The sequence below is a fragment of the Aristolochia californica genome, unplaced genomic scaffold, assembly GCF_029961685.1.
Source record: "Aristolochia californica isolate CCGP_79_NKW_82.1479 unplaced genomic scaffold, dmAriCali1.0.hap1 SCAF_13, whole genome shotgun sequence".
Classification (NCBI taxonomy): domain Eukaryota; kingdom Viridiplantae; phylum Streptophyta; class Magnoliopsida; order Piperales; family Aristolochiaceae; genus Aristolochia; species Aristolochia californica.
Window position 1 is genome coordinate 7,848,852 of NW_027181804.1, and position 24,883 is coordinate 7,873,734.

The 24,883-nt window shown below is 38.6% G+C and overlaps 1 protein-coding gene across 1 annotated transcript; it reads left to right on the forward strand.

The window, feature by feature from the left end:
• The first annotated feature begins 953 nt into the window (after positions 1-953).
• On the forward strand, positions 954-22,915 carry LOC137947929 (vesicle-associated protein 1-1-like). Its single transcript, XM_068793787.1, has 8 exons — positions 954-1,143; positions 1,287-1,357; positions 1,475-1,556; positions 1,658-1,773; positions 1,998-2,162; positions 2,246-2,287; positions 10,706-10,783; positions 22,522-22,915. Exons 1-8 carry the CDS (start codon positions 1,092-1,094, stop codon positions 22,630-22,632), a joined length of 717 nt encoding a protein of 238 aa, XP_068649888.1. The 5' UTR covers positions 954-1,091; the 3' UTR covers positions 22,633-22,915.
• Positions 22,916-24,883: the final 1,968 nt, after the last annotated feature.

A 24,883-nucleotide genomic window follows, 5' to 3' on the forward strand; every position in this document is an offset into this window, starting at 1 on the left:
TTAGTATGCCTTTTATTTAAATGTGATTTTTTAAATTTTATATTCTTTCATGCACTTTCTCCCCCATTTTATATGCACCTTATTATAATTGATTTGTTTTTTTAAACTTTTTTTTGTTTGTTTTTCACTTTTACTACTTTTATGTTTTACCTAATTAAATACATAGGATAAGAACGTGGTCGAGGGAAAAGCAAAAAAGGTGGGGTTGGAATTGACCTTTTTTAACTACGGGTCTTTTAGGGTTTAGAGGTTAATTTGGAGCTGGCTTTAGGTTTTTGGGTGAGAACTGGGTCAAGAGTAAGGGAATGTGGGCAAGGTCAATTTTTTTTTTTTTTTTTTTGGCCAGTTTGAGTTTAAAAGTTAGAGTTGGATTTCTTAACCCAAAAACAATTCTAATGGGGGATAGAATATGAGGGAAAGGGAAAAGGGGTAAAATCAAAATTAAATTTCCAACCCCAAATATAAGATTACACTTTGTTTTTTTCTTCCCATGCATTGCACATGTTGCACATGGGTCACACTAGTTTCTATTGAGGTGCCTTAATTCCTTTTATTCGAATACATATATATGTATATATACATACATATATATATATATACATACATACATATATATATATATATATATAATAGTCTTTTAGTCTTACCCGCATGTTTCACTATCAGGATAAGGGTAAATACGACTTTTCAGTTACTCGTATGAATGAGCGCCAGCAATTTCGCAGAAACGTTCAGGCATTAATCAACTGATGCTGATTATGCAATAAAGCATAGCTTTCATTAAGAGATTATGCAAAAGGACAATTATACCCTCACAAAACCCATCTTTAGAACAAAAAACAAATAAAATATTTTGTGAAATAAAAATAAATGTATTGTCGACAATCAGTCTTCCGTAATAAATATATAAGCTTCGAGCTCTCCGTACCGTGTCGAGAGAGAAGAGAGAGAAACAAAAGGAAATAACCAAAGAACCAGAGAGATAGAGGAAAATAGAAAAAAAAAGTACCAAGTCGGGCTCGCTCCTCCGATTCTAGATCCTTCCGCTCCGTTGTCGCCCCCGAGCGCCGGCTTCCTGAAACGCCGTCGAGATGAGCACCGGCGAGCTGCTGGATATCGAACCTCAGGAGCTCAAATTTGCCTGTACATGTCTTTTTTCTTGTTTTTCTTGCTCTGTACGAGATCGCTTCTTTGTGCTAGATCCGCATTTCTGTTAGGGCTAAATGATGTTTGTTGCTTCGGTTTTTTTGAAATTTGTTGTTTTCGTCTGTTTTCGGTTTGTGAAGTTGAGCTGAAGAAGCAGATCTCGTGTTCTCTTCAATTGTCGAACAAGACTGATAATTATGTTGCGTTCAAGGTGATTACTTTAATGTAATTTTTTGCGTTTTTTTTAGTATCGTTGTTGTTGTAATGTGTTCTTGTGGTAAATGAACGATTTTGATGTTGTGTTAATGTTTGCATTTTTCTTTGTTAGGTTAAGACGACGAATCCGAAAAAATATTGCGTCCGACCGAACACTGGAATTGTATTGCCACGGTCCACGTGTGATGTTATTGGTATGTTATGATCCATCGATTTCTTCCTATTTTTTTGAATGCATTAGCTTTCGAGAGCTTCATAATTTTCTTTTCCTATTGGTTGGTAAACTGTTGACCAGTCACGATGCAAGCGCAAAAGGAGGCTCCGGCTGACATGCAATGCAAGGACAAATTTCTTCTTCAGAGTGTAATTGCATATCCAGGAGCCACGGCAAAAGATATTACCCCCGAAATGGTAGGCTGTGGAACCATGCTGCATGTGTCCTGTGTGTGCGTCTATTTATGGATGAATGAATGAATTTGTGGGTGATCTTTCTAAAAAACTCTTTCAGATTAATGTGGGAGGATTAGTTGCTAAGTGTTATTAGCATTTTAATAATAATAATAATAATGACAATAATAATAATAATAATAATAATAATAATAATAATAATAATTGATTAGACCGGGTTTCAACAGTTCAATAAGGAATCGGGAAATCTTGTTGAAGAGTGCAAGTTGAGAGTTATTTATGTAGCCCCACCTCAGCCTCCGTCACCTGTTCCAGAAGGATCTGATGAGGGTTCATCACCAAGGGCTTCGTTGTCAGACAATGGAATTTTGAATCCATCTGAATTTTCTGCTGTAAGTTGGTATTTTGTTTTAAATTGGATCCCTTTAATTTGCAGTCAACGGAAAATGATGTGCTTGTTTGATGATCTTTGCAGGCTTCAAAATCGTTTGCAGAGCCTCAAGAGAAAGTTTCAGAGGTGAGTGCCTCTTGAGTCTTGATGATTAAGCCTTGACTTTGAACACTTTCTGCTGGTGTGCATGGTTTGTTCTCTTGATTAGCTGCATTCTTGTATTACTGCATAATTTGTCCAGAGAAAGTATGGGTATGCTACAGTATTAACTTATATGTGTTGCTACAGTATTAACTTATATGTGTATGATGTCAATTTACTATTATTGGATATTCCATTGGATGCTAACTCTCACCTTGTGGTTCTTGTCCAAAGAAACAAAGTTTTTTTTTGGATTAAGATGCCAGGGCCCTGCCTAAGGATTACCAAAGGAAAGAATTCCCAGCAACAAGGAGATGGATACATCCTTTCAGCCAGTATACACTCTTACTGTCACCCTGTCAATGATCATGGTCTTCCCATTGTTTTCAGTCTCCACCTCTCTAACTGCCATCATGCCCTCTAGTTACTTGCCTGGAATTATAATTCAGGGCTGGGCAGAGGCATTTGTCTTGTCGTGTAACTAGATTTTTCCAAAAAAGCGAGGAGCAACAACAGGTTTAAATTGTAGCTCTGCAACACAAGTATCCACAAATGAAGGTTCTTCTTAATTAGCCAAACATTTTTGCTTGAAGGTTCATATTCTAGCCCTAAAGCATGAAGATAACTGGCTATCTGCATATTCTGCCTACAAGCCTCTCTCTCATCCGTAGTGCATGGATGCTAAATGCTAACATTTTGCTCAACACTCCCCATTTTACCTGTAAATTCTGTCATAGACTTATCTCACAGAAAACAGTAGTGTATAGATCATAAATGCTAATCTTCTACCCATCACTCTCCATGTTAGCTAGTAGATTTATCTCCATTGTACCTCTTCTTTAGAGTTTTCTACATATCTCGAGCAGTCCCACAAAACATGATCTGGCTACTTATAGATGACTCTATATAGTTAGATAGCCATGACATAACTAGAAATTCTCTAATCACCTAGTTGCCAGGAGTAGAGATGGATGCAGGCAGATGAAAATGTGATGCTTATATTCTTTGCCTCCAAGAACTCTTGTCCAAAATAATTCTTCCCGTTCTGCTTGACTGAAGTAATTTGGACACTTTCCTCATGTTTATCCTCCTTTGTAGAGTTCAGGGAGGGAAAGATAACTTTATTATAATTAGATCAGCTATAATCTCAATCCACTGTTCAACTAAGCACAGAGTAGTCAATGTCCTGCATAGTATACCCAATTCACCAAAACCACAGCAATGTTTACAACCTGTGCAGAAGTACTATTCTCCTATAAACACACCACACGACACTTTGATAGTAGGAACATCATCCAAACTCAATAAGTAATAGCAATCCAGCACGTGTCTGATCTCAGAAGTTGACTAATTTACACAAAAACACATAAGCATTACACCAAAAAAAAAAAAAAAAATCGAAGTCTGAGTCATACACAGTCTGCACAGGTAACTCAGGAAGCAGGAATGAGCTGCATACACAGATTAACACAACGTGGGATACAAAAGCATCAACCTATATTTTGTGATAACATAGAGAGGAAATGCAAGCTTAAAATGCTTACAAAGACCAAAAGGTTTAGCTTTTACACAGTATGGCGTCTATGCAGGGTATGTGAAAGAAGAAGAAGAATATTTGGAAAGATCTTATCAGAATGAGTTTGGCTGCTCTGATACCCTTGTAAAAATTGAAGATTGGGTGGATTAAGAGGAAAATATTTGATGAGGAAGAGAGAATCATAACCTGAAGGCTGTCATGGAAGAGGAGGGAAAAAGATTAGGGTGGCACACATCACCCTTTCCCCCTTGTAATCACTTAAGAAAAAGAAATTAAAAGTGATAACAATACCACTCTCACTTGCATCCATTATACTAACTTTATTGTGAATGCATAACAATATTTTAAGCATAATAAACTAAGGCTACAAGACCAAATGCATGAATTGGTCAATTACTACTATGCTTAGTCCTATAACTACCAAAATACCCCGGAACTATAATTGTATTTCTCAAATTTTGAATGAATCCCTTTCAGCAAGTAGCTTTGGCACTTTGGTACTGAAGCAACATGTTATGATCCTGGGGTTAAGTACTTGGTTTTCCATTACCAATGTTAAACACCTAGCCAATATTACCCAAAGATCGGGCCTGCTAGGTAGCGGAAAACCAAGTACTTAACCCCAGGATCATAACACAACACCATAGGAAGATCTACCATTACCACCAAATACTGATGTAATTCAAACAATTGGCTCTCCCATGAACTCTATCCCCAATAATGCCTTGACAGTCTGCAAATCATTTTTAGGCTAATCCCAATATTTTAGCCCAGTATTGGCCATCATGCCATGATTCTGTATATGCATTAAATTATAGCTTGAAACTTGGATTGTCTCATCTCTCCTCATCAATTCTCACTTGGCTTCTCTTGATGGCTAAGTCAATTGGAATGTCAACCTTTGTTATGACTTCAATGGTGATGAGGCTGGGTTCGTCTTTGATCTCCTCTCTTCCTTTGGAGTCTCATTATATTTGTGGTCATGGGGATGATCGACTAATTTGGAAAGGAAATGCCTCGTGTGTCTTTGCACTTTCCTCTTTCTATGCTTCCCTCCTCCCTTTCCCAATTCCAAGCTCTGATTCTCCTTGGCCTAGAAAAGCCTCACTCCTCCCAAGGTCGCTATGCTTCTTTGGTGTGCTTGAAGGGAAAAATGTCACGATTGATCAACTCGATAAAAGGAGCCATCAAATAGATGATCGGTATTAGCTTCAAGTTCTATTTAAGTTATGATGAAAGTGGTTGAAATTTGTGGGAAGAAAAGAGATGGGAGAAGTTTAGGGTTTACTAACCCTTCTCCTCTATTTATAATTAGAATAATTAAAAAATCACATCTATATGCCTTTAACCCATAACACCTAGGAGTCTATTTTCTATAGGGAATGGCTTTCCTAGAAAATAAAAAATTAAATACTCTAATTATGCCTTCCAATAGTCCTCGTCAAGTTGGAGCATATAGGTTTACTCGTTGCAAAATTTGTCTTTTGATTCTCATTTAAAGTATAAAAACGGAAATACAAAAAACTGGTCTTCAACAAAAATTTGGGCTTAAAAAAATGTGGTTGATGTGGCTTCAAATTTCGAAAATTAAAAAAATTGTGGTTTAAGGGTCTTCAGCTTTTGAACTTGCACTTAGCACTCATACACATACTCTTTTTGCCCCTTAAGGTGAGAGTGGATGGCAATGATCTTTGGCTTGGTCATGAAAGAAACTTCAAATATTGTATTTTTTTTTCTCCATCTCCCCTTGAATAACTTACCATCTCTAGATGTTCTACAAATAAATACTAAAGCAGACAAGGACTCCCACAATCCTAATTGGAGGCAAAACCCAAAAAGAGGGAAAGAAATATGGGTGACATAATAAGAAAATTTGAAACTGGCAAAAAGATGATTTCAAACACAAAATAGAGATAATAATCACTAAACTAAAAAAGAGAGTCACTAAAGGATGACAATACAAAGCCCACTTAAGGGCAAGAATAAGTCACCAAAGACAAAATCACCCCTATGTAGCAAAATAAGAAGACCAACCCACTCAGTTTCCAAAACAAGAGAAAATTTTTTCCTAACATAAAATTCGAAAAGTAAGGTTTGGACTTTAGTGGTGGAGTTGATATCTCTAACCCTTGAATATGGGAAATTCAAGTTGTTGAAAGGTTGTTTGTTGGAAGTTCTGCTTCCAGGGTATGTGGATCGTATTTTAAGATTATTGTTTGAGGTGGAGATTGAATATGTTTCTGCGATGCTTTTGATTTGACGTTTTAATTTGGAGTATATTACTTCTCCAATTTCTTGATGCATATAGTGGGGAATTTGATGCAAAAAATTAGGAATTGGTCCTATAAAATTAGAGAAAACCCACATAATACGAGATGGAATAGGAGACAGGTGAATGAAAAAATTCAAAGAAGTATGTTAGGATATAAAATTATCAAAAGCGCGATAAAGAGATGTCAATGGTAAACCTCCAAAAATATCCATAAAAACCAAAAAGAAATATTGACCAAAAAATAGAAACATAGTATTTAACTAGAAAATCGATCAGATTAAAAAAAATAAAAGTGACAAGAGAATAAAGTAGAAATGGGAAAGACAAAACCAGGATAGCAGACCAGATAAAACACAACTAGCTATAGCTCCTCTTAGCTATTCCCTGCATTGTATTTAACACCAAAGTAGCCTGGTCTGGATCTGCTTCCTGAAGGCCAAATTGAGAAAAATGCACCTTGTTGGAGCTGTGGTAAAACCATCAACAGTGAAGAAAAAGCAGGGCATGCTTTCATATATAATCATTATTGTTGAAACACACACATTCATCAACTTCTCCTCCATCTTGTGTAAGGGTAGTCTTCCTCTCTCATTAGCCCCCCAGCTTTGAGCATATATTCAAAAAGTAGTGGTCATCAGCTCACCATTACATGTAGAGTCACATGAATTAGGTTCACATGGATCACACTCATGTCAGGATGGCAAAGAGGTGAGTTTTAGAAAACCTAATCTCGCCCCGCAACCCTGTGCATGCCTCACCCATGTCAGGGTTTATTTTTTAACCCTATCCAGCCCTACAACCCCACCTTGCAACCTGCTCTCTGGCCCCGTCTCACCTTGTTACCATGATGGGGTTGATTTTTCAACCTCATCTCTACACCCCCTTATTGACAATTAAAAAAAAGCAAGTTTATTAAAAAAAGTGTCTAATGTATTAAAAAAGTGTGTCTAATAACTCATTTCAATTTTGAGCATTAAAAAAGGTATGTTGATTAAAAAAAGATGTATAACGTAGAATATATTTATGCGGAGATGGGTTTTTATAGGACAGGGATGGAAAATCCTATTCTTGCCTTGAATCTGCAGGGGGATTTTGGGGTTCATCCCGTCAGAAAAAATATGTGACCATGTTCAGGCATTTAGTGGGGTGGGGTCCGTTTTGTGACCCACTGCCATCTCTATACGCAGGGTCACAATCCACAAGTAGCTCACTAAGGCTAGCCAGCTTTCCCGTGGCCGGGAAATTAGAACCATCTAGTGTGCCACTAGCAATGGAAGACTTGAATGAGCTGTAAGAATGGTTAGATCATCATGAGATAAACTAGTTAATTCTAAGCTGATTTCTCCAAATCCCAAGGGAAAAAAGGCAAAACTGTGAGCCTCTTCACCGATGTAAACGTTTTGAATCTCTTTGAAACACTGGAGCATCTTTGTCATGTACTCATTAGGACAACCGGAGGCACCGGTATTGTTAGTGTGTTAGGAGGTCGCTCAAGCTTGAGTTGTCGCTTACAAAAGAGAGATTGCATCATAGGAGGACTTAGAGAGGAGCTTGTTGAGGACTCTACTGATCAGATCATGACCTCTCATCGCCAGAGTGCAAGTATTCTAGGAGAATTTTGGGGAAAGAGCACTAAGATATCGTCTTTGGAGATATTGGGTGGTGACATATTGGTACTAATACTTTGGAGAAGTTGAGATTGGAGAGAGGGTTAGAAGGGAAGTTACAAACAGAATCTTACGTGACAGGAGAACAAAGCATGAGGAATGTGAAGAGATTCATGAACAACAAATGAGAGGAAGACAAAAGATGTAGTAGAAACCATTGTTGTTATTATAGAAGTATACGAGGATATGAGTAAGCTACAAACAACAATCTTTGTGGGGAACCAACCATTGGAAGTGAAGAAGTTGTTGATGAAAAATTTAAACAAATAAAATTTGAAATGGAACAAAAAAATATTATAATTAACGGGCTGAAAACTTAATAACAAAGATAACTAGGAAGAAAAAAAAATCATCCATCTCTGCGAGTTGATTAGGCTCGTTAACTCATAGACCTTCTAACTTGTTTTTCACCATGTTGAAATTTGTAGAAAAAAAGAGTTAGGAGAGGTGTAGGATTTTATAGACCCTTCTCCCCTATTTATAATTAAAACACTTTCAAAATTACATCTTTATCCTTGGAACCAATAATACCTAGGGATTTACTTTCTACAAGAAATAACTTTCCGAGAAGATAAGGAAAACCTAAATAAACTCTAATTATACCTTCCAACAAAGGAATTGATCATATCTTCTTGCATTAACCTTTCCGCTTTTCCTCGTGGGTTGCTATCCTCTGTAAATTTGTTTTTTCTTGCTGCTTCCCCACCTATTTTGTTGATGCTTTCTATCAAATTGTTTGGATAGTGCCTTCTTTTTTCAATTGGCCAAACATAGGAAGTTGGGAAATAGGGAATAGTTTTAGCAGGTATTTGTTGTCTGTTGAAACGCTTGAGTAACTTGGGAATGTGTTCACAAAACCTCTTGGGAGGCGCAAACACCTGCTATTTTGTAACAACCTGGGATTATTGGTTATTTACACTCCAGCTTGTTGGGGGGGGGGGGGGGGGGGGGGGGGAGTGTTCAAATACTCGAGAAACGGTAGTTTGGACATGTTACCATTCCATGTGGAGTCTAATGGGTTCAGCATGTTAGGTTACTTGTCATAATGTTATGTTTCACATTTCATACAATCTGATATGTATTGAAGTAATTATAAGGCATTTTGTTTATAGGGGCATTTCTATCCTTTTGATGTAACTCACTTAAGTAAATCAAATAAAGAGAAAGGCTCGACTTTTTGAGTCCTGATTCTGACACAGCTTTTTGCCACACTTTCCCAACTTCCTTTCTTCTCAATTTCTCTTCTCTCTCTTTTCTAAATGTCTCCAAGGTTGTTGGTTTTCATTGTTCAATATGGAAATAGTAAAACAACTGCACTTTCAGGGATAAACCTAGCTCTCTAGCCATTGTCATTGAGAATACCGCTCATGATATTCTCTTCTGGTCCAATAAAATTCCTGAGCTCCCTCAGGAGTAACTAGAGAGCTGTGGCCACTTACCTTGAGCCCTGCCATGAAGGTGTTGGATTCTATCCCTCCTAAGGAGGGAGTCTCTTGCTTAATTTTGATGGAAGCTCCTAAGTTAATCCAGGTCTTGTTGATGGAGGTGGACTTCTTCATGACTTCCTGGGGGAGATCAAATTTGTATATGGTACCAGATCAAACTCGTATATGGTACCACATTGGTTAAATACTCGAAGGTGGAAATCTGTGCCTTTCAGTCATGGCTTGAGGCTTTTATGTGGTTCGTTCTCTGCCTCCTCATTGTTGAGGGTGACTCCGTGGTTGTTATCAGTTGGGTAGCTGATTGTGTTGCACCTTCATGGAGGCTCTTGCAGTACTACGATCAGATCATGGACACAGCCTTGTAGTTGGAGATTTATTGGCTTCACACCCCCTGGGAAGCCAATTGCATTGCTGATAGACTTGTGAGGGGAATGGAATTGGCCTGCAACACCTTGTTGTGTGTCACTCCCTACTGCTTTGCCCTTCCTAGGGTCATTATTGTGTTTCAATTTTCTTTTGCTGATTCTGGTTTTAACTTTGGTCTTTACTTTTGCTATCATCTTATGTTTTCTATTTCCTTCTTGGGGCCCTTATATCCTCTCTCTCTCTCTCTCTAATTGATTTACTTTTTTTTAAAAAAATATAGTAATATGAACTCTATGGATTCATTTCTTTCCATATCTGCAACTTAGCATGTACTGGCTGGCTAACTTGTTCGTAACTAAGTTTTATTTTTAAAGTGGCAACATATCTCTTTTGATTTGACATGGACCGTCTGAAGATAGCTTATCTTCTGCCAAAAAGCTGAGAAGGCATAGCAATGTTTTCTTTGTTCAGATACTATTTCAAAAAATATGTATGGGCCTTCCAATCAGTGATGGAGCAAATTGCAAACAAAAAGTGAAAGACTGGATGCAAACAAAATGGGAAATTTATTCTTCTTATTGTTTTGACATAAATTAGATTATGCGCTATTTGCAAATTAACATCTGAGTTGGGACTTAGCCTATTAAGTAGGAACTTGACTAGATTCGTCTTGTATTAAAATGTACTGGCTTGTCATGAGCCAGCCAGTAATGTCAATGTTCAGTACTGCGTCCAAAATCCACATTCAAAACAAGTTCAAGCTTCTGTATACTTGTCACCATCTTTATACTATAATACACTATACATAAAGGGATTTTTATACTATAATACGGAATTGTTCTTGCCTAGCAAAAGAAAGTGTCATATTTTTGTTTCTTGCACTGAAATTTTTCTTTCCTGTTGTTGGTTGAAAGCTTTCTCTGGTTCTCTATCTGTTCCTATTAGTCATTTTCCTTCTTCTGGATTAGCAAGAACATGTGATCTGCTTAAAAGTGGTTCTCATACATAATGAATTATATCTTAAGAGGATATGTGCTTAGTACGCTTCACGCTTAAAATCTGATTTTTGCATTTTAAGAAATCAAAGATATAAGTGACATTGATGTGTCTTTCCAGATGAAGGCACTAATTTCAAGGTTAAGCGAGGAGAAAACTGTTGCCATTCAGCAGAGTAACAAACTCCGTCAAGAAGTGGTGAGGAAAATTTCTGACTTTATAGACCTTATGAAATGTTTTTTATTTTTCGCTCTTTTGATATTTTATTCTTTTTATAATTTGTACTTTAATTTTGTATCTTATGGTTGTTCTTCCGATTCTTCAGCTCTGTATAGTTCAATCTTTGATAATATTGTGGCCATTTTTCATGTTTTCTCCGAAAATGTTATGGGTAATCTATGGGATGTTGCTTTGTGCCAATTTCATTTGTCTTTTTTATCATATAAAAGGAGGGATGTTAATTGGATGTGCTTTCTCTGTGTCAGCAAACAAGATTCTGGTGTTTATTGCAATAACTCATGAAAAGTTATTGCAGTATTTGTTGTTGGCCTAATTTTTCCCGAAAGCCATATGACTGACCAGAAATGTTTATTTACTGTTGCAAGTGCATGAATGTTGGTAACTGTCTTTTTTGAAAAGTTATTATTGTATTTGTTGTTGGCCTAATTTTTCCCAAAAGCCATATGACCGACCAGAAATGTTTATTTACTGTTGTGAGTGCATGAATGTTGGTAACATCTTTTTTTTGCATCTTGAGTCATCATATTTTCTTCTCCAATTTGTAATGATAGACCCACTGTGGAATCTTGTGAGAAAGCAATATCATAACTGCATGATTTTTTGGAGGTGTATGACTGTTCGTGCCATTTTCGTAGTTGGCATATTATTAGTAGAAAACTTTGACTCCTCAAGGAGAACCTTGGCTTGGTTGTGAATATCTTGATGGGCTTCACCAAGCAACATTACTTTGGTTTGAAATTCATAGTGTCCAAAGTTAGCCAATGAAGATTTAAAAAGCAATTTCCCGATTTTAGGTTGTGGCCTAAAGTCAATCTGTCTTCCGATAGGGAGGCTTTAGGTCAATACCTAAAAAGTGTCGCAGCACAGGGTGTGCTTTGACAAGAGCTAAGAAGTGGCCGTAAGGCCTGCCCCATCTGTTATGATTTGCCATCAGTCCTAGTGGAGGAGCTTGTCCCTGTTTTAGCCTTGATGGTTAGGTTGACCTTTGCGAGGGTCCCAACCATCGTGATAGACCCCAAATTGGTTTTACTTACTCTAGAAGGAGTAAGCAACAGCTGAATGATAATTAGGAGACTTAACAGTTGATTAATGAGGACAAGGGTATTTTTGGAATTTTATAGTGTTAAGTGGTTACGGGGATTGTGGGGGGATATGGAGGGACGACAGAGAGAGAGAAGGGGATTCACGATTTTGTTCTTTAGAGCCTTTATCAGGGAGAGTGCTGGTCTCTCGAAAACCAGTGGCTAGGTTTGTGATTTTCGTTGAGTTCGACATTGATTTTGATAGTGGAGTTTTCCGTTTTATTTGTATTGTATTTGCGCCAAGTTGATTACTGCTATTGAAGGTTTATCAACGCTGTCGAGAATACATCGTTGGCCCAAGGAGGGTTTATTTCTTTCGATTTCGGCAGTGAAGGTTCGTCATTTTCTTCCCTTTGGCTTGAAAATCTTTATTACTGTTATCGGGTTACATCATCTAGTATCAGAGTATCCTCTCGATCCTCATGGCTACACCACCGGAATGGAGTCGAGAGTGGATTCAGTGGAAGGAATCGTGAGTTTAGTAAGGGAAGAGGTGAGCTCGATGAAGGAGGAGGTTCAGAAGATTCCGACCATGGAGCAAGGGTTGACAACGCTGATAGGGCGAGTTGAACAACTCTTGTGCACCCAAGAGGAACTCACCCGGAATCTGGTTGCGCAGAGTAAGTCGGTGACGGCGAGACAGGGGCTGAACTCGACAGTGGGCGATAATTCGATCCAGAGAGGTATCGGAAACGGACGAGACAGTGGCGAGGTTGACTGGAATATGCAGGGTCGATTTGAAGTGCGACCCAGAAGGTTAGAGTTGCCAGTTTTTGAAGGAGAAGACCTTGATGACTGGATTTACAGAGTTGAACGCTATTTCTCGCTAAACCGAGTATCTTACGGTGAAAAATTGGAAGTTGCTGTAGTATGTCTGGAAGGGGAGGCGTTAAAATGGTTCAAGTATGAAAATAATAGGAGGGAGATCATGAACTGGGAAAAATTTCAGTCTTTATTGCTAAAACGGTTCCGAAGTTTCGAAGACGGCTCTCCTTATGAGAAATTTCTGGCGTTGAAGCAGGAGATCCTCGTGAGAGATTACAGAAGGCAGTTTGAGGATTTGGCTTCAACGTTGGAAGATATTCCAGAGAAGGTGTTGGAGTCCAACTTTGTTAATGGGCTTAAGCCAGAAATTCGGGCCGAGGTGAGGGTGTTGGAGCCCAATGGGTTGGGAAGAACCATGGAGTTGGCCCAAAAGTTGGAAGAGAAAAATAAAGTTATTAAGCAGACTCGGTTTGGGCTGGGTAACCCAAAACCAGCGGGGACCATAATTGGGGGTAATGGGAGGACCACGACAATGGCAGAAACGACAAAACATGGGATGGAGAAGAGGGCGCCATTCAGGAAACTCACGGAAGCCGAAATCCAATACCGGAGAGAGCAGGGTTTGTGCTACCATTGTGATGAAAAATTCTCAGCTAGACATAGATGTAAAAACAAGGATCTACAAGTGCTGATTTTACAAGAGCTAAAAGAAGAAGATAAGGAGGATGGCGACGACGGAAAGTGTGAACAGCAGGAAGAAGAGATTAGGGTGGCTGCTCAAATAGTCGAGGTGTCGTTGAATTCGGTAGTTGGATTAACCCTTTCGAAGACCATCAAGATTGCGGGAAGAATCGGAGAACAACCAGTCGTTGTGCTCATTGATGGAGGAGCAACCCATAATTTTATTTCCACTACAGTGGTAGAAAAACTACACCTGCCTTTATCTCCAACAACAAAGTATGGCGTTCAATTGGGCACAGGTGCGGCACTACCCAGGGAAGAAATTTGTAAAGGGGTTCAATTAACTCTTCAAGGAATAGAGATCGTGGAGGATTTTCTGCCTTTGGAATTGGGAAACATCGATGTTATTTTGGGTGTACAATGGTTGGAGACCTTAGGAGGAACGTATACGAATTGGAAAACCCATGTTATGAAGTTTAGACTGGGAAATGAGACGGTGGTGTTACAGGGAAATCCCTCCTTGCACAAAACTTTGGTTTCACTCAAGGCAATGATGTGTACTATCAAACATGAGGGACATGGGGTTCTTGTGGAGTTGCGAAGTACCATAGTGGCATCGTCACAAACGGAGTAGGATATGACAGCGATGGTGAAGAGAGTTTTGACGAAGTTTGGGGATGTTTTTGCTATGCCCCAAGAGTTACCACCAAAACGGGAAAAGGAACATGCCATAACTTTGAAGGATGGAGCTTCACCAGTGATTGTTCGTCCATATCGGTACCCCCAAATACAACAAGATGAAATAGAGAGATTGGTGGGAGAAATGTTGGCTGTTGGAATAATTCAGCCTAGCACTAGCCCTTTTTCAAGCCCCGTGCTATTAGTCAAGAAGAAAGACGGTAACTGGAGATTTTGTGTGGACTATAGAGCCCTTAACAAGGAAACTATTCTGGATAAGTTTTCCATTCCAATGATCGATGAGTTGTTAGATGAGCTTCATGGAGCACAAGTCTTTTCGAAGCTGGACTTGAAGTTGGGATACCACCAAATCAGAATGAAAGCAGCTGATGTGCACAAGACATCTTTTCGGACTCATGAAGGACACTACGAATTCTTGGTCATGCCTTTTGGGCTTACCAATGCATCGGCTACATTTCAATCCCTTATGAATGAGGTATTCAAACCTTTTCTCCGGCGATTTGTATTGGTATTCTTCAATGATATTCTGATATATAGTCCAAGTTGGAGTGCTCACTGTGATCATTTAGTGGCTGTTTTGGAGAAATTAAAAGAACACAGGTTGTATGCTAATTCTATGAAGTGTTCTTTGGGAGAGAACAAATAGAATACTTGGGCCATATCATCTCTAGAGAGGGGGTGTCAGTTGATCCTAATAAGATACAGGCTATGGTTGATTGGTCAGCACCAACCACAATTAATGAATTAAGGTGTTTCCTTGGTCTTACATGGTACTATTGGAAATTTGTTTTGGGATATGGAGATATTGCTAGACCCTTGACGGATGAATTAAAAAAAGATAGATTTGGGTGGTCGGATGAAGCAACTGAGGCGTTTGAGCGCTTGAAGGAAGCCATGACTACTGTACCAGTGTTGGCTCTGCCTGATTTTCGAAGCTGTTTATTGTGGAGACTGACGCTTCTGGATATGGGTTAGGGGCTGTTCTACTGCAAGATCAATGGACGGTTGCATTTTTTAGTCAAGCATTGAGTGAACGGGCCAAAATGAAGTCTATTTATGAAAAAGAGCTAATGGCCATCATGTTGGCTATTAAAAAATGGCGTCCTTACTTGCTTGGAAGGAGGTTTTTGGTGCGAACTGACCAATAAAGTTTAAAATTCTTGTTGGAATAGCGTCTCGTTAGTGTTGAATATCAACACTGGTTGGTGAAATTGATGGGATATGACTATGACATTCAATATCGACCGGGGGCAAGTAATAGAGTGGCGGATGAACTCTCTCGCAAACCTGACATGATTAATATAGCTGCAGTTTCTGGGGTGCAATGGTTGGATATGGGTGTTTTACAACAAGAAGTGGCAGCGGACTCATTCTTATAACAAATTCTCACACGGTTGGCAGTTGGTGACAAGGTAGCTGGGTTTCAAGTTGACCATGGGCAACCCTTTTACAATGGTAGGTTGGTTTTATCTGCGACTTCTGCCTTAATTCCAACCTTATTGCGTGAATACCACTGCACACCTATTGGGGGCCATTCGGGATAGGTTAAAACATATAAAAGAATGGCTGCCGACTTATATTGGCCGGGTATGAAGAAAAAAGTGACTGAATTCGTTCAGAATTGTGAGGTTTGCCAACAGATCAAACACTTGGGAAGGTCCCCAGCTGGTCTTCTACAGCCTATTGACTTACCAGAGCTGGTTTGGGAGGATTTAACCATGGACTTTATTGAAGGTTGCCAAGGTCAGAGGGCGTTGATACTATTATGGTGGTGGTGGATAGGTTGAGCAAGTATGCTCACTTTTTGGTGTTGAGGCACCCATTTACAGCCAAAGCCGTGGCTGATTTATTTGTGAGACAGGTGATTCGATTGCATGGGGTGCCCAAGTCTATTATTTCGGATCGGGACAAGGTGTTTATGAGTCATTTCTGGCAGGAACTCTTTCATCTCCAAGGGGCTGAATTGAGACACAACACCGCCTACCACCCTCAAACAGATGGTCAATCTGAAGTGGTTAACAGGTGTTTGGAGACCTATCTTCGATGTTTCGCTTTTGACAGACCAAAAACTTGGGCGAAATGGTTGCCCTGGGCGGAATATTGGTATAACACCAGCTTTCATTCCTCTATGGGTACCACTCTATACCGAGTCTTATACGGACGTGACCCTCCGTCCTTATTGCACTATAAATCCGGGACAACTACAGTTTTTGAAGTCGAATAGATGTTAGAGGAACGGGATGCGTATCTTGACGATTTGAAGATGCAATTACTGCGGGCTCAGCAGAGAATGAAGGCCATGACTGATCTTAAAAGGAGGGATGAAGAGTTTCAGGTTGGGGATCGTGTGTTTGTAAAACTCAGGCCCTATCGGCAACGCTCCTTGGCCACTCGGTGCCATGAGAAGTTGGCACCACGTTTTTATGGACCTTTCGAGGTGGTGTAAATTGCAACTCCCACCAGGGTCCTCCGTGTATCCGGTGTTTCATGTCTCCCAACTTCGTCGCGCAAAAGGAATATATCATTCCTCTTCAATTCTTCCTCCACAATTGACTGCTGACTTAGAAAAGTTGGTTGAACCTGCGGCCATTTTGAATATACGAAGAGTGGAAAAAAATGGGCAGCAGCAGTTGGAGGTTTTGGTGCAATGGAAGGACCTACCAGAGTTTGAAGCTACTTGGGAGGATTTTGAGGCAATGAGGCTCCAGTTTCCAGCTTTTCACCTTGAAGACAAGGTGAAAGTTTGGGCGGGGGGTAATGATAGACCCCAAATTGGTTTTACTTACTCTAGAAGGAGTAAGCAGCAGCTGAATGATAATTAGGAGACTTAACAGTTGATTAATGAGGACAGAAGTATTTTTTGAAGTTTACAGTGTTAAGTGGTTACGGGGATCGTGGGGGGATATGGAGGGACGACAGAGAGAGAGAAGGGGATTCGTGATTTTGTTCTTTAGAGCCTTGCTCAGGGAGAGTGCTGGTCTCTCGAAAACGAGTGGCTAGGTTTGTGATTTTTGTTGAGTTCGACATTGATTTCGACAGTGGCTGGTTCTTGGAAATCCATCTGTAGGAAGGCAGTGGGGTGGTTTTAAATTTTTTTATCCTGCCTGGCAATCCAGCCTTGAAACCCATCCCCACTCTGCTGCTATGGGGTTGATTTTTCCAATTCTGTCCCAACCCATCTAACCGATCTCCACCATATCTTGACCCTACCTCACTCTGCATAGTTTTGCTGCCACTCCACTCTGTTTGGCCTCACCGTATTGCTGAAAGAATGGAGTCAGGGGTGGCCCTCCCTCTGCTTCTATCTTCTATTGGCAGCAGTGAGGAGATGGAAGAGGAGGAGACATGGGTGTCTCACTCTCTCCACATTCCCTGAAACAGCTCATAGAGGAGATGAAAAGAGAGGGGGGCTGCCCCACTCCTCTCTCGCAGGTTGATGGTAGAGCAGGGGGAGGGTGAAGGTCCCCTTCCATTTGTCTCTTACGCAGAGACAATTCAAATGGAAAAATAAAGGACAAGAAGAGGCATGAACAAGAGGATGCTCTGGATCTTCACACGCCACAGTTGAAGAGGTGGGAAAAGGCACTTGTTAAGTTGATGGAAGGAGAGTAGGGCCCCCCTCTCCCTCAGCTTGCTCTGTAACAGCACCAAGAGAGGATGCATCTTCCCTTCTCCTTTGCAGAGACAGCCTGCATAAACAGCCATAAAATAAAGATGGTTGTTGATCAAGTTGAGGGATTAAAAAAAAAAAAGATTGCACTGTTGACAAGGAGAATGAAAGAGATATTAACGGAAGGGACATGGTATGAAATTATGAGCGTTTTTAATCAGAAAAAAATAAAGAGATGTTTTTAGAATTTGGACTGATATCTTGTCTCAAGAAAAAGTCTTCGGAAGTTATCCTTTGCAAACCTTATCCATATGCAAGATCAAGGCTAACTTTTACAGGAAGAGGTTGAGAAAGAGTGTAACCACATCTATTTTCAGTTTTGATCATTGTCCTTAAATATTTGCCTGAAGGTTCCTTTTTCCTTGGAATGTCTTGATGTGCTTCAAACAGTTTTGACTAGTGAATGGGCAAGTGCATTGGAGTTCTGATTTTGGAGCTATGCTGTTGATTGGGGGAGGTTGTTCATCACTTTCTTCTTCGTTCCTGTATCTTTCAGGTTTGAAGTGTTTTTCTTTGCAAGTTCAGTTTTCCGTTGCCTTTTCTGTCATCCTCTCTTCACCTTGAATAGTCAGCAACAAGTTTGTGGGAGAATTGCATAAAAAGTCTGGTTCTGGGACATCGTAGCTTTCTCTTAGTGAGTATGGAAAATGAGTAGGTGAACCTTTGAGGGAATTGACCTCTCTATTGGCTGGGTTGTTGAGAAAGCTATTGGTAGGAATAATCTCACGTAGGTTAAAGTTTGGAAATCCTGTGGGTTAGTATTTTGGGATGAACCTAAACCCATATTTAGCGCGGTAGTAGAGTATAGCATCTCTTTTATTGGGCCTAGTTCATTCTCCATTAAGATTTTACCCCCTTTTGGTTGTACACATTGCAGGTCCTTTGTTCTCTTGTCTAGGCCTCAATGTGAGAGCGAGTATTAGAGGGAATAATCCTACACTGTTTAAAAGTTCGACAAATCTTTTGGTTGTTTGGTAGGACAAAAGACATCCTAAATTTGGCTGGTCATTTTAGAGTAGACCTACTCCAAAATTTAATAAAAGTGATGCATGAACTCTATTTAGTAAGTTAATGGAGCTCAGCTGTCCCCTAACTCCATTATTAGATACATTTGGGTGTTTTAACCAACTTTTGTAACCATTAGTTAGGAAAAAAAGACATCCTACATCTGGCTAGTGATGGAGACTTCTATTGTGAGCTTCTCCTCTGGGCAATTGGCTAAAGCTCAATTTCGGTGGTAATTCTAGTGATAATCCAAGCTAGTTAGAAGTGGTGGCCTTATTTTGTACTTTCCAGTATAACTAGTCTTACTTGCGGTGCACATTAAGTGATTATGGTTTTATAAAGGCACAATTAAGGGAATTTCTATCAGATATGAGACAATTACTCTCAACCCCTTGTGATTGAGGGGATTCAATTGTCATTAACAGTTGGATTTAGGGGAAAAAATCACCCCTAGGATGTTTCTTGCAAACCTTTGATGAGATCCAAAACATTTGCAAATTATTGATTGTCACCTGTGTTCACACCCGAAGAATTGTAAATACCTTGGTTGGTCTCTCAGCTAGAAGTTGAGCTTCTTGTCAACCTCTTCTATTTATTCTAACAAAAAAAAAGGTTGTAGGAAATAATTCACATTCACTCTTAGATTAATTTCTAGGTCTTTTTAGTAGTTTTTCTCAGTTTGAGTTTAGATTCTTACCCTTGGGAGTATTGTTGATTTCTAGGACCAACACATAAACACAAAAGATCTCAAAGGAAGGAGAGAAGAGAGGAACTCTAGCTCTTGGGAGAAGGAAGAGAAGAAACCAAGGGAGAGAAAGAAGAGGAAAAGAGAGAGATGTGTAAAAACGAATTTGAGCCAAAAAGAAGTCTTGAATGCTCTACTCTATGCCTTGAAGTTGTATTTATAGTTGTGGGAAAGTGTTTACATTGATTACAATGCCTTTAGGGCTGCATGATTCAAAAGGAAGAAGACATAAGAGGACATACATTAATTTTGTATAATTACAATTCTATGCCATCTCTATGGAAGTTCTCTTTATTTATTAGCCATGCTACCCCTAGACATGTGGGTGTCCTTTAACACTCCTCAAGTTGGTATTTGTAATTTCACTTTGCAAATAATCTTGGTTAAAAAACTTGCGTGCTTGTAAAGAAATTCTAATCTTGTGTGGCTTAAAAAAGAAATTTTGTTTGCCTTGCTTTGGTTCATCTTCTTCTTATTCACATCTTGCTAGTTGTCTTCATCTTGTTCTTATCTTGTTCTCCCCCTTATTAGAATACTCTAATCACATAAAGTTTGATTACCACAACATGTGGAATTCTTCATTATTGGTTATCTCTTTCTTTTACTTATTCTATTTCTCCCGCTCAAGCTAGGGATCTCTTTGTTCTTTACCAAGAAACTTAGCTTGCACAACATAATGGCAAGAGAAGAAAAATCACTCCTGGCTGTACGCCAACCTCTATACACCAATCAAAATGATTATAGTTTGAAACACACTTTGCTCAATTTCAACGATGGAAAAATAACCCAACTCTAGGGCACAAAAAAGAGGCTACACACTTTTTAAGGGTAGCTCAAACAAAAAACACATCTTGAATGAAAAATAAAAAGACTTGACGCAAGTTGGATGTTGGGCATACTTCTATGCTTTCCCCCTTTCAATAAAATTATCATTTCACTCAAAAAAATACTTTTAGGTAGTGGGTCTAAGCAATTGCTCTGGAGTGATGAAAACATAAAATGACAAATTGAAAAATACTAGAGGAAAACAACTTTAACTAGAAGGAGGTGGCTATGCAAGACTCATACTTTAAATGAATTTAGAATGTGACCTTTTTTTTTTTTTTTGAAAAATTAGGGGGGTCTATAACAGTAGAACTGAATTAACTTAACAAATTTGATCAAGTATGATTTTTAGGGGGTAACCAAGTTTCATTCAAGAGGGTGATAAAAAAATAATTCCTCTTATGTACATAATGATTGAGAAAACTTAAAAAAAAATCTTCAATAAGGAAGTTTTGAGATCGAACATAATAATAGAAACTTTCTAAAAATAGATTTTTCACATAAGACAAGTACATTTTAACCCAACTTGACCAAGTTGGAAAGAATATGTTCAAGAGATAAATTATGGAATAAGAGAAATTTTGGTCATTAATATTTGGAATTTAGAATAAGGAAACAAAACTTTTTAATTCAAAATTTTCAGACTTTGTCTAAAAGGAAACTAAACTCATATATGAAAACACTTCTCTTAAGGAAACTAATGTACTGCGAGATCAAATAAAGGAACTAAAAAAGGAAAGATATTCAAGTTGATAAAATCTTGAATAGATTTTGAAAGCAAATACGAAACTTAACAAATATTAGCAACTTAAAAAGTGAAGTAACGACTTAAATTCGGAGTTTTGCATGCAACAGGTTACCGACATGATCTTTGATTCTTCCGATGTGGATATCTCTCTTTAGGAAGATCAAATTGTGAAACAGTTTCTTGGGATAGAAAGTAGATTCACATAGCTTTCTTTTGAGATATAATTCTCTATATAAATTCTCAATCATGTTGGTACAAATAGTTCAAAAAGTTGAGGCCTTTTGCTGCTACTCGAAACTTTTCTGCTACTTGACCTTTGTTGCTTCAGATATCGATTTCTCTTCGTGCAAAACTCTTTTTTTTTCCTTCCTTCTTCTTCCTCCTTTTCTTCTCCATCTTTTTCTCCTTTTCCATGTCAGATCTTTGCTCGCTTTGATACCATGTTGATTTCTAGGGCCAACTTATAAACACAAAAGATCTCAAGGGAAGGAGAGAAGAGAGAAATTTTAGCTCTTTGGAGAAAGGAGAGATAAAACCAAGGGAGAGAAAGAAGAGGACAATAGAGAGATGTGTAAGGACGAATTTGAGCCAGGAGGAAGAGGCTTGAATGGTCTACCCCATGCCTTTAGGTTGTATTTATAGTTGTGGGAAGGTGTTTACATTGACTACTATGCCCTTACATCTACATGATTCAAAAGGAAAAAAGACATAAAAAGGCATATACCAGTTTGTATAATTACAATTTTATGCCATCTCTATGAAAGTTTTCTTTATTTATTAGCCATACCACCTCTACACATGTGGGTGTCATTTAGCAAGTACCTTTTCTCTTTTTCCTTGGGCAAAGTCTATTGCTCTTTGAGATAAAAAACATAGATGAAATAATAACTGTTATGGTGACTATCAGCATTTTGGCTTGCTGTATAAGTGATTCAATGCCAAATGTTTGATTTACTTTGCCCTGTCCAGCTGATGGTATTTCAATAATCATTGTGTGTTATCAATCTATTTATCTATTACAAGGCTAAGGCTTCATTTAGACGATTGAGTTCATCGAAAACTGGCCAAGAACAGATTTTTTTGGTTTTTTGAAGTACAATTTTTACTACTAGTGAAGTTACTTTAAGGTAGATACACTGTTTTAGCTATTAAAATGAACTGAACTTCAGGCAGTTCTTATAATGCTCCAGGGTTCTGACCCTTACCGCCCCATTGGAAACACAGTCTCAACCGTGTGTTTGCTTTTTCCCACGGAAGTATGACCTTCCTTATCCCCCAGTCAGGCTTTCTTCCTCTGTATCCAGTTACTGGAATAAAAACTGCTTCTTCTGTCTTAAGTTTCTGCTATGGTCCATGGATGAGTCTGTTCAATGAAATACCTCGTTTTGCTCTCATTTACTGGATTAACTGATGTCTTCTTAGTTTTGGGTGCCTTATAAAAGAAATGATACATATATATACCCATAATCTTTGCAGGAGCTGCTGAGACGGGAAGGCAGCAAACAGAGTGGTGGCATTTCATTCATCTATGTGGTGCTTATTGCTGTGATTGGCATTCTTCTTGGTTATCTATTGAGGAGGACATAACGTGGACTACATTTTGCTCGGGGATGTTTCCTCCTCATCAATTGTCTTTGTCATCTTCCAGCCAGAGGGATAAATTGATTTGTGCTGCTGTCTGTTGTTAACTTTTTTGTGTTGGTAAGTGCAGGTAGGGTTTGGGTACTGATCACAGATTGTAATTGTTACAAGCAGAAAAACCCCATTCAGAATGGGCGTGTAATGATGAAAGCCCTCTTTGTTATTCAAGAGGACTTAAATTTTATTAGTGACTAACTATCCAATTTTTTCCTCTTCTTTAACCTTTTAACCTAATAAGTATCTTTGCAGTTTATTTTGAAGGAGTGTGTCGAAACATCATCTTCTTTGTGTCTTTGGAAGGCTTGGCATGGTTTAAACTTCAGCCCAAAGTCTTTTCTGATGCAGAGTTGTTGGCACGGGAGCATAGTTTAATCAGGTTCGGTACTAAAATTCGAACCTGATCTGATTCGCCCCAACTCATTGTCATCATTTTATCAAGACTCCCTAATTTTGAGTAATGAATCAAATAACTCATCTTGTAATTTAAAATAACATATGGTACAACTGATTCTCGCCGTCCGTAAGGTTTAATCCAAGTCCATTTGGTGATTTGTAAGCTAAAAAATTTCGATTGCTTATTTGAAAATTATGCTAATAGTAATTTGAAAAAGCTTATTTTTGTGGATGATTTCTTAGTAGGCTATTAATAAAATTTTACATTAAAAATATCTAGGCAACACATAATCCAAAAAAATCATTTAAAATTTTTCATAAGAAACATATTTCCAGCCAAGGGTCAAATAAAGTCAAAAAGGTATATTAGGTTTTCTTGCACCATCTGAAGTTTCATGGAGTAGCTACGTGAAAACTAATGAGCACTAAAATTCTTAGAATGACTTGATCTATTATTTATAGATTGAAAGGTGTAACTTTTACTAAATTGACTCATGTCTTCTAATTAGTCATTTATATGTTGCTTATAATGTAGGTGGGTCTAGCTTTATCTCGTTAAACACATTTTTATAAATACTTTCTCAATACTTGTCATACATAAAATTCTACTTCAAGTATACGCAATGAAACTAAACAGATTTTGGCAATTAGATTGCTAAGCATAATCTAATTAAATAAAATGCTGCTCTCACAAACAGTTTAAATGATTCTTATCCTGAAATGGTCTCTCTTAGTCGGCATTGTATTTTAAGAAAAAGTTTTAGAATTCGTATTAAAATTTATATTTTAATTAACTTCAATGTATATTATGACTAGAATTCATATTTTAAAAGCCAACCCCTTATCACTCTCAATCTAGTCATGCCCTTCTGTCCTTAACAAATGAGAAGAAATCCCAACTAGAACGCCACCAACTATAAATTGAAATCCAGTAAACTTGCTGTAAGATTTTATTAAAACTCTCTTTATTCACCATGAATTATAACAAAGTTCACATTGGAATTTATACATAAAATTTACAACTGTTTATCGAAGTTTTCTCCTCTCGGCTAATCGGTCTTCTACCTCTGATTCCGGTAATGGAAGTCGAGTCTTCAGGCTTCTGTTACAACGGCATATCATTCACACCCCCCATAAGTTGAGCGTTGGATTGAAATAGACGTGAAGTTTGGAGTGAAAAAAATTCAAAGATGTTTGCAAATCTGTAATGAGCTGGTTGTAAATTGATTAACGTGATTGTAGGAAATGGATTGTTTCCTTGATCTTGTAATTTATTCCTTGATTTTAGGATCTAAATTGATCCTAAAATCAATATGTAATGTATTATAAATTGCCTCCTAAACGGAGAAGAATACATCATCGAAAAATCATTCTTTGAATCTCTGTTATTGTTTTTTGATTCTCTCTGTTTCACATGGTATAAGAGCAGGAGAATTATCCTCTCTTTTTCGTCGCCGAAAGTTGGAGCTAAGTGCTCCCGTAATCACCGAAGGAGGAAGCCAGGAAAAAAAATTGTTGTGGAGTTGCAGAACTCTGTTTTTTCTGCAACTTCGTATTCCGGCTGTCCCCTAGCCAAAAGAACGTCACCGACGACCGACGACGATCACCGAAGACCGAAGACGACCGTTCCACCTGCCCATTATTGTCGCCGATCACCACTATCGCTGAGGGAAGCTGACTTGCTGAAAGAGAATAGAGTTCTGCGACGACGGTCCTGTAGCTGAAATCACGTCGCCGACGATCGCTGACGAGCGCCGACAACGACACCCCTACCCCGTTGTCGCTACCAACCACCGTCGTTGCC

Coding starts and splice junctions, on each gene's coding strand:
- LOC137947929 (XM_068793787.1), top strand. CDS start 1,092: ATGAGCACCGGCGAGCTGCTGGATATCGAACCTCAGGAGCTCAAATTT. Junction 1,144..1,286: donor TCAGGAGCTCAAATTTGCCT/GTACATGTCTTT, acceptor CGGTTTGTGAAG/TTGAGCTGAAGAAGCAGATC. Junction 10,784..22,521: donor ACAAACTCCGTCAAGAAGTG/GTGAGGAAAATT, acceptor TAATCTTTGCAG/GAGCTGCTGAGACGGGAAGG.